Source organism: Elephas maximus, chromosome 15 (genome assembly GCF_024166365.1).
Source record: "Elephas maximus indicus isolate mEleMax1 chromosome 15, mEleMax1 primary haplotype, whole genome shotgun sequence".
Classification (NCBI taxonomy): domain Eukaryota; kingdom Metazoa; phylum Chordata; class Mammalia; order Proboscidea; family Elephantidae; genus Elephas; species Elephas maximus.
This window is the reverse complement of record NC_064833.1, coordinates 72,352,030-72,365,282: the sequence shown is the minus strand read 5'-3', so window position 1 is coordinate 72,365,282 and position 13,253 is coordinate 72,352,030. Positions and strand designations below refer to the sequence as shown.

The window sequence follows — 13,253 nt, the reverse complement described above, 5'->3', positions numbered from 1 at the left end:
AAGAGTAAGTGGGTACTGCCTCTTCCACCTTCTCCTTCTTTTGTGAAGAGCATGAATGAGACACCTGAGGGCAGCAGCCCTTGCTAAGAACAGACAAGCAGGAGGAGAGAATGCACAACGAACCACGGAAAGCCGTACCAGCCCTTGACTGCCTACCACAAACAGTGTTGCTAGAGACAAATAAGCCTCTGATTTGTTAAAGACACTGATACACTTGGTTATATGGTTTCAGAGAACACTGAAGATACATACATGTATTTTTCACTCTTTAAAACAAACTGTTGCCATCGAGTCCATCCTGACTCACAGCAACCCAACAGGACAGAGTAGAACTGCCCCATAGGGTTTCCATGGAGCAGCTGGTGGATTCGAACTGCCAGCCTTTTGGTTAACGGCCAAGCTCTTAACCACTGTGCCACCAGGACTCCTTCCACTCTTTATGTTATCATAAAATCCAGTGTACGTGTCTATGTGCTGTTAGTTGGTGTGGAGTCGACTCCAACTCATGGTGACCCCGTGTACAACAGAATGAAATGTTGCCCTGTTCTGCGCCATCTTCACAATTGCTGCTGTGCTCAATTCCATTGTTGCAGCCACTGTGTATTTTGAGTGCCTTCCAACCTAAGGAGCTCATCTTCCAGCACTGTATCAGACAATGTTCTCTTGTGATCCACAAGGTTTTCATTGGCTAATTTTCAGAAGTAGACTACCAGGCCTTTCTTCCTAGTCTTCCTTAGTCTGGAAGCTCTGCTGAAACTGTCCACTATGGGTGACCCTGTTGGTATTTGAAATACTGGTGGCATAGCTTCCAGTATACAGACAGTAAGACAAACTGACAGATGGGTGGTAGATGTATGCATGTATATACAGGTGTGTGTGGAAACATACACATACAAACAAGTTTATATTACTATTAAATATTTTTTCTTTTTCTAAATTTTATTTATTTTGTTGTTGTTGAGAATATACACAGCAAAACATATACCAGTTCAACAATTTCTACACAGTTTAGTGACACTGAGTATATTCTTCAAGTTGTGCAACCATTCTCACCCTACTTTTCTGAATTGTCCCTCATTAACATAAACTTACTGCCCCCTAAAGTTCCTTTCTAATCTTTCGAGTTGTTATTGTCAACTTGATCCCGTATATATAGTTCTTAAAAGACCATAATACTCAAGGCACTCATTTTTTACTAGTTAAAAACAGTTTTAAGAAGACTTCGGGGGATATTTTTGGTTTAAGGTTTAAAGATTATCTCAGGGCAATAGTTTCAGGGGTTCATCCAGCCTCCACAGCTCTAGAAATCCTGGGGTCCATGAGAATTTGAAATTCTGTTCTACATTTTCCCCGTTTGGTCAGGGTTCTTCTGTGGAATCTTTGATTAAAATGTGCAGCTGGGCACCGCCCAGTTCTTTTGGTCTCATGGCAAAGAAGGCAGTTGTTCACGGAGGCAATGAGCCACACATTCCATTTCCTCCTCCTATTCCTGACTCTCCTTCTTTCTGTTGCTCCAGGTGAATAGAAAACAATTGTTGGGCCTTGGATGGCTGCTTGCAAGCTTGTGAGACCCTAGACCCTACACAACAAATTAAGACTTGGAATAGAAGCACTAAGCACGTTACAAGGCCAATTTCATGAGATGTCCCGTGAAACTATGACCCTAAAGCTCCAAAACAAGTAACCAAATGCCATGAGGTACTTGGTTGTACATAAGCAGACTTAGCAGCTATTCCGTATTTATCTATCGTCACTGTTGTAAATATATCTACCGAACAACCTTTGCCAATTCAACTTTTTACAGGTGTACAACTTATTGACAGCAATTACAATAATTAGCTGTGCAACCCTATCCTTAATCAACTCATTTTTTCCATCACCATTAAGCCTCCCTTTCCCCCATCCTCCTGTCCCTGGTAACCACTAATAAACTTTGGTCTCTGTACATTTTCCTGCTTTTGTCTTTTATGTAAGTGAGGTAATAATTGTCCTCCTGTAATTGACTTATTTCACTCAGCATAACGTCTTCAAGCTCCATGAATACTGTAGCATGTATTAAGACTTCATTGCTCCTACCGGCTGAGTAGTAGTCCATTGTATGTTTGCACCTCATTTTGTTTATTTATTTACCTATTGATGGACGTTTAGGTTGTTTCCACCTTTTGGCTATAGTGAATAGTACTGCAATGAACACTGGCGTACAAGGCTCTTTTTGAGTCTGTTTTCAAGTCTTTGGGGAATATACTTAGGAGTAGAATTGCTGGGTCATATAGTAGTTCTTTTAGTTTTTCGAGGAGCTCCCATACTGTTTTCCACAACGGCTATACCATTTTGCATTTTCCCCAGGTCCTCGTCAACACTCATTATTTCCTGATTTTTTGGTTTTTAAAAGTCTTAGCCATCCTAGTGGGAATGAAATGGTATCTCATCGTGGTTTTGATCTGCATCTCTCTGACAGCTAATGATACCTAGCATCTTTTCACGTGTCTGGTGACCATTTGAATGTCCTCTTTGGTGAAATGTCTATTCGAGTTCTTTGCCCATTTTATGATTTGTCTTTATGGTGTTAAGTTGTCGAAGTTTTATACGTATTTTGGCTATTAGATTATTAACAGGTGTATGGTTTCCAAAGATATTTTCCCAGTCGGTAGCCTATCTTTTCACTTTTTTGGTTAAGTCTTTTGATAAACAAAAGTTTTTCATTTTTATGAGGTCCCATTTGTTTATTTTGTCTTTTGTTGTTTGTGCTTTTGTTATTATATTAGATAATCCATTGTTAAAAGCTAGGCCTGGCAGCATTGTACCTGCATTTCCTTCTAGGAATTACATGGTTATAGTTCATACATTTAGGTCCTAAATCCATTTTGAATTTTTACATATGGTGTGAAGCATAGGTCCTGTTTCATTTTTCTGCATGTGGAATTCAATTTTCTCAACACCATTTAATGAAGAGATTCTTCTTCCCCCATTGGATGGCCTTAGCTCCCTTGTTAAAAATCAGTTGGCCGTAGACAGGTGCGTTTATTTCTGGACCCTCAATTCTATTCAATTGGTCTATGTGTCTATTGTTATACCAGTAACAGGCCGTTTTGGTTACTGTAGCTGCATAGTATGTTTTAAAATCAGGAGGTGTGAGTCCTCCTACTTTGTTCTTCTGTTTCAACATTGCTTTAGCTATTCGGTGTCTTTTGCCATTCTATATAAAGTTAAGTGTTGGTTTTTCTATTTCTGTAAAGAAGTCTGTTGGAACTTTGGGATTGTGCTGAATCAATAGATCTTTTACTATAAAATCTTTACGAAACAGAACTCAACTAATTTCAAGTTCACTCTACTTTTAGATGATTGATGCAATGTAGAAAAGGCCACCAGGAATTTATTTTAAAAATGATAATAACTACTTCTGAGCATATTCTGGGACTGATTCTTGTTCACCAAACTTCCTACCAGTCTATGTGGGCAAATGAAGACCACAGCAGTGCAACTAGGACATCACAGGCCCCTCAATCATCAAACAGCTTCCATATGTTACCCCAGGCAAAACTGTCGATTCATATGCTAAAGAAAGATGGTCGTCAAAGGTTGACATGCAGAAACTTCTGCTGCCAAACTGTGAATTATCAGAAAATCTAATTAATCTGAATATAACACTGCTGAAACACTGATCAAGACTGTCCTGTATGATGTTCCTAAGGAGTGGTTTCATTTCTTTTTCCCAATTACAAAAAGATATGCGTAAGGATTTCCATACTCAGAACGAGATGTCTCACTTTCCACTCTTCCCACTCTGGGATCCCAGAGTTTGCCTTCTGCTTTGACAAAGCAATGGTCTCTTTCATCTGTGCCGCCCCTTACAGTCTGCAGAGCAATTGCACACACATGATCCCCATTTGGTCCTCAAAATATGACAGTGAGAGAAACAAATGGAATACTCCCTGTCATGAATTGAATCGAGTCCTCCCAAAATATGTGTTGGAACCCTAACCCCCACACCTGTGGCTGTAATAGAGTTTTATTTGTTACGTTAATAAGACCATATCAGTGTAGGGTATGTCCTAAACCTAATCATTTCTGTGGTATAAAAAGAGCAGATTACACACAGAAGAAAGCACAGATGGGGGAAGACAGATGCCATGTGAAGACGGTCAAGGAAATGAGGAACACTGGGGCTAGAGAAGCTGAGACAAAGACCTTCCTGGAGAGCCAAGAGACAGAGCCTTCCCCTATAGTCAGTGCCTTGATTTGGACTTCCAGCCTCCTAAACTGTGAGAAAATAAATTTTTGTTCTTTAAAGCCAACCATTTACTGTATTTCTGTTACAGCAGTACTAAGAACCTAAGATATTCCCCACGTGGAAACAGAGGCTGGAAGAAATTAAAGGATTTGTCTAAAGTCCCATGACCAGTAATTGCTAGAAAACTCATTGCTGATTCATAGTGACCCTATAGGACAGGGTAGAAACATCCCATAGGGGTTCCAAGGAGCGGCTGGTGGATTCGAACTGCCGACATTTTGGTTAGCAGCCAAGCTCTTAACCACTGCGTTACCAGGGCTCTGTAACTGCTGCAGTTGGACTAAAATATAGATCTTCTGCCTCCTTATCCAGTGCTCTTTCTAAGGCATTTAGCCTATTCCAACCCTTCTCTGTGGTGTGAAGTCAGGGCTGACAGTGAGGTGTAATGGCTGGCACCCACACTGCTTGGCTGATGACCACACCATGCCAATCGTCAGTTATACTGAATATCACTCCCATGGGAGTCGTGGCTTTTTATTCTAGAAATGCATCCCTTTTCCCCCTTCCCACTTGCTTATTAGCCAGTCTTTCTCCTTTCCCTGTTGGTTCATGAATTTCTCACCCCCCAAAAGGATCACATTTTCTCTCTCTCTCCTTGAGATACAATTACAAATAATGGTCTAGTTACTAATCTTACTTCTTATTAATGCTCACAAAGCTCCCTCTATGCTCCAGGTCAACACTAAACCTCTTTCCTCGAGGAGTTAGACATTTAGTGGGGATAAAACACTGCTGTATCTCTTCCATGACCACGTCCTTCTAATTTAGAGCTGCCAGAATGTTAACCTAGAACTTTCAAAAGATTAAAATATACAATTACCTTCCGTTTCAATGGCTATAACATTAATTCAGATTCACTTCCTGCCTGCAATTACTAACCTGCTACGTGACTTTTTTTTCCTTTTAATGCTTTTAATGAGAAGTTAGAAAGACTGATAGGAAGCTTGAGAAGGGGGTGGGTGGTGAAAAAGGAAATACAGATGAACAGTTTTGTGAAAAATAACAAAGATACTTTAACCAGTTATTTCTTAAGGAAAATCCCACATTATAATTAACATATTGCTCATGTTCTGAGAACATAGTAGTTTAACTGATTTTGATCAGCACAGAGGTAACCTATAAAATCTACTTTAAAAGGTTGAGAGAATCATTCTGTTTTGACCGTGTTTTGATCTCTTTAGATCAGTTCTGCATTCTTCCGCACCATTCTCAAAACTCTGCTGCAAGTGGCACATCTTGTGGTTTCAGGGTCTCTTGCCAAAGAACCACAAAGCATGGAGGGAAGTTCACAGGCTCTAGGGTCAGACAGACGTGATTCTGAAACCTGGCTTTGCCACGGACTTGTGCCTTTAAGCACGTCACTTAACCTCTCGGAGCCTCAATCTCTTCATCCACCAAGCAGAGAAAACACCCATCTCATAAGGCCACAGAGAAGATTAAATAAACGATGGATGTACGTGTATATTATATATATATGTAGATAGATCATACTTGGAAAGTTCCTGGTGGTACAAACAGTTAAGCACTCAACTACTGGCCGAAAGGTTGGTGGTTCAAACCCACCCAGAGGTGCCTCAGAAGCCTGGCAATCTGCTTCTGAAAGGTCAAGGCTTCAAAACTCTATGGAACAGTTCTACTGTGCACACGTGGGGTCACCATGAGTTGGAATCAACTCAATGACAACTAACAACAAGATAGTTCCTCGTACTCAAAACACTGTAGTTTTCACTGAGCTCCATTTAATATGAAGCAGAATTCTCCTGGGTTTCCTAAAGAATGTATCCAAAGGCATTCACTAGAATTTTTTCAAAAAACAATTATTAGTCAATAGCTATGAAAAAAAATCATAGCACATCATCATTTCTATAACTTCCCCCCACCTTGAGTAGCAGCATTTCTTCATTTCACTGACAGCACCTTGAGCACTGAGACTATGTCTCATTTTTGGTCTTCCTTAAACCAGCATACTGCCTAGCACAGATTATGTAGTTCATATATGCTTGCTGTTCAGAAAAGTTAAATCACGGGGCTCTTACTAGGGCATAGTCTCACTTTCGTGAGGGCTTTGCCTGTGTATCTGATGCAGAAAATTCATGTCAATCACATTCAGAAGTGGAATAAAACAGAGATAAGTTTTCAGACTAAATGGAAGCAAAGGTCAGCAAGATTATGAAAAATAATTAGGATATTTTGTGAAGGTGTCACTTGAAAGATCACTTACTATTTTCAAAGGCAGAAATATATCTTTACAATGGAAAGACCTGGTAATTATCTGCTCAACCAAGTGGATAAGCTTAACGTCACTAATGAGTGGCCAGGTGTGATAGTGTATAAAGCACACGGCCTCACCTTTGAAGCAGTCTTTCCAAAAGCATTTAGTCTGAGTCTAACCAAGCCTTTAGACTGAGCTTCTAGTGTCCATTCAGTGTAGGGAACAGAGGGACAAAGGAAGTGACACCATGAGGAAATAATCAGGTACGTCTAGAATACAGAACAAGGCAACCAGTCTTGTCTCTTCAAAAAGTCTGTCATGGAAAAAGAAAAAAGTTGAGGTATTTTTCTAGACTGTAGAAGGCTAAGATGGCTTAACAGTCAAATGCAATGCATGAATGAACCTTGATTGTCTCTAGTTTAAAAAAAAAAAAAACTAGCTATAAAAGACTTTTGGGAGACGATTGGGGGAATTTTATTATGGACTGCATATTTGATATTACCAAATGATTATTAACTTTCTTAGGATGTTAATGTTCCCACAGTTATGTAGAAGAATGCCCTTATTATTAGAAGACACAAGCTAGAGCATTTAAGTTGAAGTATAGCAGTGTCTGCAATTACTTTCAAATGGTTTATCCAAAAATATATATATACACACACAGACACATAGATAAAGCAAATGTGACAAAACAATTATTGAACCTAGGTGGTAGGCATACTGGTGTTCATTGTACTATTCTTTTAACTCTCTTATATGTTTGAAAATTAGTCATAATAAAAGTTAGAAAATACAAAGGCAAGGTAACAAGTGAGCTATTCCTCTCTGCCCTGAATGGAAATTTCTTTCTCTTGCATTTAATAATAAAAATAAACTATAAAACTCTTGTCCTAGAGCATCTGGGCCTGATACTGGGGATTATAAATGAAAGAAATCCCCTAACTAGAGCAGCTTCTGGGGATATTAGCTCTACTGAGGAAAAAGCATATTTAGTATCATTTCCAGTGTCCTTTGAAAGCCTTATTATTCCTACACCAAGGATCCTACCAGCACATAGCCAATAAATTGCAACATCTATCTAATATTTGTTTATTTTACCATTTTTTCAAATAAAGTAAAATCCTTTATCTTGTTTTAGTTGAAATCCAGTAGAGAAACACAGAAAAACAAAGACTCATCAGGTATGACTGCTACTCAGCCTTTTCAAGAGTTCGAATCCATCCTTTACAAGTTCAGTTTTGAAGGTACAACCAGTACAGGGAGATGATGAAAACCACACAGAATTCTAGGAAGTAAATTATCCTTCCTCATGGTAATATCTGCGGGGCATCATATGAGCACCCCGTACTTAGAGCCAGTCATCCCCTGCCACTGGAGCTGCTTTATGCAAGTAAACACGCTGAATCCAACAGCCACTGCTTTTCAGAAAATAGTAATGGATTTTTCTCCCGTTGTCATATAATTGAAGGTCTTCAGTCAGTAATAAAAATGGCTTTGGATAAACCTTAAAACTTGTGATGCTGCTTCTACATAAAGAAAACTTAGTCATTTTATGCCACTAAAGTTATCTTTTGGTGTTTTTAATACCAAGGGACACTGAAGCATGTTTTATGTGATCTGGCCACTCTATTATCCCTGTCACTGAGCTCAGGAATGAGAAGCAGCAGTAGATGAAAGCAAGAAATCTACAAAACTCCACAGTATACAGACTTCTATTTCTACCTGAACCCTTCTAGAAGGGCATCTCTTTGAAGAAAAATTTGATAAATTAGAGCTTTTCCAAAGCTGGGCAGCAAGACAGAGAAGCTCTACCTCATAGCCAAAAGTCTGCATTACCTGAGAAAAGACAAGTGTGAGTGTGAGACAAAAAAATAATTCAAAGAACTCTCAACTGATTCTCTCCCAAATCGAAAACACACCACACAAGGCTAAAACATAAAATAAAATGAACTCTAATACTTCAAACATGGAGGAAAATGTGAAAGAAAATGTTTCCTTCTGATCTTTTGGAAGAAAGGCAAGTTTCGGTGAGAGTTCATTCTTACCTGAGTAGCTAAACCGTCAGGGGCAGGCAAGTCTTACCTAGGTACAAGGATGCGTTTTCTTTCTTGACATTATCGTCTAAGTAGGTTGGTCCCAGGGTATAAATGGGTGTGGAGCCCATTCCAATAAGAATCTGTGCGCAAACGAATAAAGCCACATAGACCCAGTGATTATTTCCGCCTGAGTCCTTTAGGCAGGCGGGAGCCTCGAAAGTTGTTGTGGAGTTTCCATTCTGACACAGGCCGTCATTGGAGGCCGAGGCGTTCAACTCTTGGATCTGGTAAGGGGGGGAGATGAAGTGAGGTAAAGCGAATAGGGCAGCCCCGATGGCAATAAAAAGTCCACCCACAGCCAGCCACAGGGGCCTCCGACCCCGGCCGCCAAAGTAGCTGACGAACACCACCACCACTAGGCTCCCGATGTCAAAGCAGCTGACCAGCAGCCCCGACTCAGAACTCTTCAGACTGTAGCGCCTTTCAATGGTGGTGATGACACTGCTCAGGTACCCGGAGACCATTAAGGCCTGAATGAAGGTCAGGACGCACATGCAAACCAGGAAGCAACGGGAATCGGTGAGGACCACATAGAGACATCTTCTCCCCTGTAGCGTGGCCAGAGTGGAGGACACCGAGAGGGCTTTGCTGACGTCCACCTTGTGGTTACAGTCCACGCACCCCGCCATCCCCACCGAAGTCGACTGGACAGAGGGGCTAGGGGAGAACGGGCCGTGGCCTTGCTTCAACTCCTGGTGGCCCAAAGAATCTGTACAGCTGAAGGCCGGCTTGGTGTCTACACTCCCGGAACTGACGTCCGGCCGGCAGGGGGCGCTGTTCAAGACCGGTAAACTCTTGGACCTAAACGTCTCTGACTCCCTCTTCTCTTGGACTTCTCTTTCTGTGGCCAGTGCCTCCAGCTGCTCTCCGGCCCCGAGCTGCAGCCCAGTGCCTTCGTCCATGGCTCTTATCCAGATTCAATCGCGGATCACACACTCAAGGACTTTGGCGCTTTTCATCCACCGGCACGGGATGCCAAGGCCAGGCCCACGCACTCGTGCCCACCAGGGACGGGGGCTGGGGATGCAGAGCCAGGTTGCAGAGCGGCGCAGCAGGGCATCCTCACCAGCAGGGAGGCACGCAGGGCATCCTGACCGCAAACGCTGCCCTGAGGCGCGACAGCCGCGTGCCCCGGAGGGCTGGGGTCCGTGCAGTCCTGAGATGAGCCCTGCTCGGCGTCCACCTCCCGGCGATAGCTCGCGGCGGGCGCCGTCCGCGTCCCGGGCGCATCCCCTCCGCCGCCGCCGCTCGGCCAGCCGCCCAGTGCGAGTGCGCCCCGCGCCCAGCGTGGGGGCACTTAGCGCTGCTACCCGCGCCGCATGCTGCCTGGCGGAGCCAGGGGCGCCTGGTCCTCGCGAACGACACCCTGGGGCACGAAGCTGCCAATCTGCAAGGAAGAAATAGGACTGTCAGCAACGATCGGCTAGGATTGAGGCTGGAGTCCCGGCGCCCTGGGGGCCGGCGCTGGGTGACCTCGATGGTCCCGGGTGGGACGGAGGGGCGAGAGAGGAGCGGAGCCCTGGAGGAGGGGGCAGCTGCAGGCTTCAAGCTCCAGTTCCCGAACAATAAGCAGCAGGCGGTCGGCAGAGACCCTCCCTCATTGTCTGCCGCGGACCTGCCCCCGCCCCGCCCCTTTTTCCTTAAACAGCGCATCTGTTTTTATATGTTAATAATTATTAACCCGGCAGCTCTGACTCAGAGGCAGTGTCTTTTATTCCAGTGAACTAATTGCAACCTTTTTGTACTCCTACTCAATTACTCAAAATAGAAAATGCCCAAAAGAACAAAGGAAAGTTTTAACAAACATACAATGAATTCCCAGTTCCAATTAAAAAAAAAAAAAAAAACCTACATGTGTAGAACTGTGTGTACACACTTGTGCGCAGACACATGTGCGCGCCTGGATGCGAATCCGTCTGGTCCATCAACCAGAAACACGTATTCAAAACCAAAGACAGCAGCAAAAAGGTCAACGTGCTCCTCTCTTTACTCCCAACACTAAAAATAACACCCCACCACCACCACTACCCGCCCGACAGAACTATTCAATTACAAATACCAGGGGCATTCGAGGCTGCAGCCCACACTGAGTCCCAGCGCGCCGTGTCAAGTGAAACCAAAAATCAATTTGCTTTGCTGAGGAGTGGTGCAGCCACAACCAAACAAAGAGATGCCGGTACATTCACAGCTGGCACAAGGAAGCCTCGGAACCGGCTCGCCACAAACTGGGCCTCCGGGGAGGTTTGCTATTTACATCGAGCGGACATCGCGAGCGTGGGCCCGGGCTTGTGCGCGTGCGCGCGCGCGCGCACACACACACACACACACACACACACACACACACACACACACACACACACACACACACACACACACACACACACACACACACACACACACACACACACACACACACACACACACACACACACACACACAAACCAGCGTGTACGTGTCGGGACCGCTCGCGCGAACCTGCTCCTAGCTTAAATTCAGCGAGAGCCGAAAACAGGTGTGTCCCCGGGGGAAAACTTCAGCCCCAATCTTGGGTACCCCCACTTCACTCCTCTGGACCTGGGAAAATGTGCGCCAGGTGGGAGAGGAGAGCCGGCAGCGCTGCATTGGGTTTCGATCTGCGGCGCGCCTTTGTGATGCTGGCGAAGAAATAAAGGAGGAAGAATACGGGAGAAAGGAAGAGAGGCAGACGGCCAGAGGCGGCAGCTCCAGCGTCTCGCTCGGCTCGGCGGTGCGGGACCCGGTCCCAGATTCCCGGCCTGAGAGCCGCTCACCACCCCGGGCTTTCCTGCCACCTCCTTACGGAGGCGCCTTCCCGGGGAACCCCACAGGCCCCGCGGGCCGAGCCTGGGATTCCCGGCAAACTCCCTCCCAGCGCCTGGAGCATGCGAGCCTCTGCCTGGGCGGGCATCCGCTGCTCAGCACAGACTCGATGGACATACAGATCCCGGGAGGGAGCTCTCTGAGCCGGCGCGGAATCCCAGGGACACCCCTTTTACACACACACACACGCACGCACGCACACACGCAGCCTGCGGGAGGAGAGAACCCCGGGAGAGCTCGTAGCCGCTGCCAGGGCGCATAAGCTGCCGCTACTCACTCGCGACTCCGTCGGTCTGGCTGGCTGAGTGAGCGTGGAGCGACGGGAGGTGGGAACTGTGGAGATTGCAGGAGTAGGTGCGAGCTGCCTGCGGAGACAGCCTCGGTCCAGCCGCCGAGAAATCAGTGAATGAGACTGTGACTCAGGCTGAACTCTTCCCCCCACCCCTCGCCAGTCACCGAAGCCTCTCTTCCCCAGACACAGGCGCACAGAGGCGCGCGCGGAGCGGAGCGGTAGAGGGCGCAGGCGTGCAGGCAGCCGCCCAGTCCATCCCCAGGCAGAGCCTCTGTGCTGGCCTTCACCTGCGGACCGAGATACCCGGGAGCGGTGAAGCCCCAGGGAGTGGTGAAGCCCCAGAGAGCAGGTGTCCAAAAAATTTAGCTGCTCAGGCAGTGAGGCCGCTCTAAATAAAGAAATTATTTCCGTTCATTTATTTATTCCGATCCGTAGACACCCATTATATCTCAGGTTATCGGACCAAAGAAAGACAGGATCCCTGGACTGAGGAAACTCTGTCTTGTGGGAGAAATAGCCATGTAAACTGTTTAAAACAATGAGGTAAATTATATGCAGGCATGCTACTGGAAAATCTAATTATTCATTAACCTTTTAATCTTCCTTTCATGCCTTCAAAAAAAAAAAAAAAGAAAGACAGCTATTTAGTGTATATTTTGCACCACGCAATATTCCAGGGGCTGCAGCTACAAAGATAAATAAACTGCAGCTTCTACCCTCTTGGAGCTCACATCCCAGTGAGAGAAACAGGTAAGGAAATCCAGAGAAATACCCACTATAATCCTGGTATATTCAGGGTGCTATGGGATTAGAGGCTGAGCCCTGGTGGCACAGTGTTAAGCATTTGGCTGCTAGCCAAAAGGACCAGCAGTTCAAATCCACCAGCTGCTCCTTGGAAACACTATAGGGCAGTTCTACTCTGTCCTACAGGGTTGCTATGAGTCAGAATCTACTCTATGGCAATGGGTTTGAGGGCGTTCTCCCCCACCCCCACCCTGGTTTTATGGGAATAGAGAAGCCCTGGTGGCACAGTGGTTAAGAGCTTGGCTGCTGACCAAAAGGTCGGCAGTCTGAATCCACTAGCTGCTCCTTGGAAACCCTATATGGCAATTCTACTCTGTCCTATAGGATTGCTGTGAGTCCAAATCCACTGGGCAGCAGCAGGATTTGTTTTTTTATGGGAATAGAGAGGAGGAAAGGCTTAACCAATTTAGGACAGAAGAAAGGACTTGGGTCAATGATCAGGGGAGTTCAAAGGCCTGTGTTTGAATCTCAGAAGGGGGGAGTTGCATACCAGGCAGAAAGAAAAGTGTGTGCAAAGGCACTGAGGCATGACAGACTGTGATGCTGAAAGTAATTAGGTAGATGAGCTGCAGGAATACGACAGAGGACCAGACTGCAAGAGTGGCAGAATAGGAAAGGTCACTAGGGCTTCATAGGTTGTGTGCAGTTAGTGCTGAAAGACCAGGGGCATTCTGATTTTCTTAGCAGAAAGCTAGCTCTGGAAGTGGTGAGTGAAGAGAG

General features: G+C 45.2%; 1 protein-coding gene across 5 annotated transcripts in view; it reads right to left on the bottom strand.

Moving 5' to 3' along the window:
• SLCO5A1 (solute carrier organic anion transporter family member 5A1) overlaps positions 1-11,987 on the bottom strand; it is a 173,181-nt gene extending 161,194 nt beyond the window's left edge. For 3 of the 5 annotated variants that reach the window (XM_049853849.1, XM_049853852.1, XM_049853853.1), the window contains exons 1-2: positions 11,715-11,987; positions 8,586-9,986 (exon numbers count right to left, since the gene is read on the bottom strand). In XM_049853849.1, coding sequence (XP_049709806.1) covers positions 8,586-9,501 — 916 coding nt within the window. In that variant the 5' untranslated portion in view covers positions 9,502-9,986; positions 11,715-11,987. Of the gene's footprint in view, positions 1-8,585; positions 9,987-10,451; positions 10,580-10,658; positions 10,800-11,714 lie in introns of those variants that run through there. The other 2 variants (XM_049853851.1, XM_049853850.1) reach the window with 2 other exon arrangements.
• Between the last annotated feature and the right edge of the window lie 1,266 nt (positions 11,988-13,253).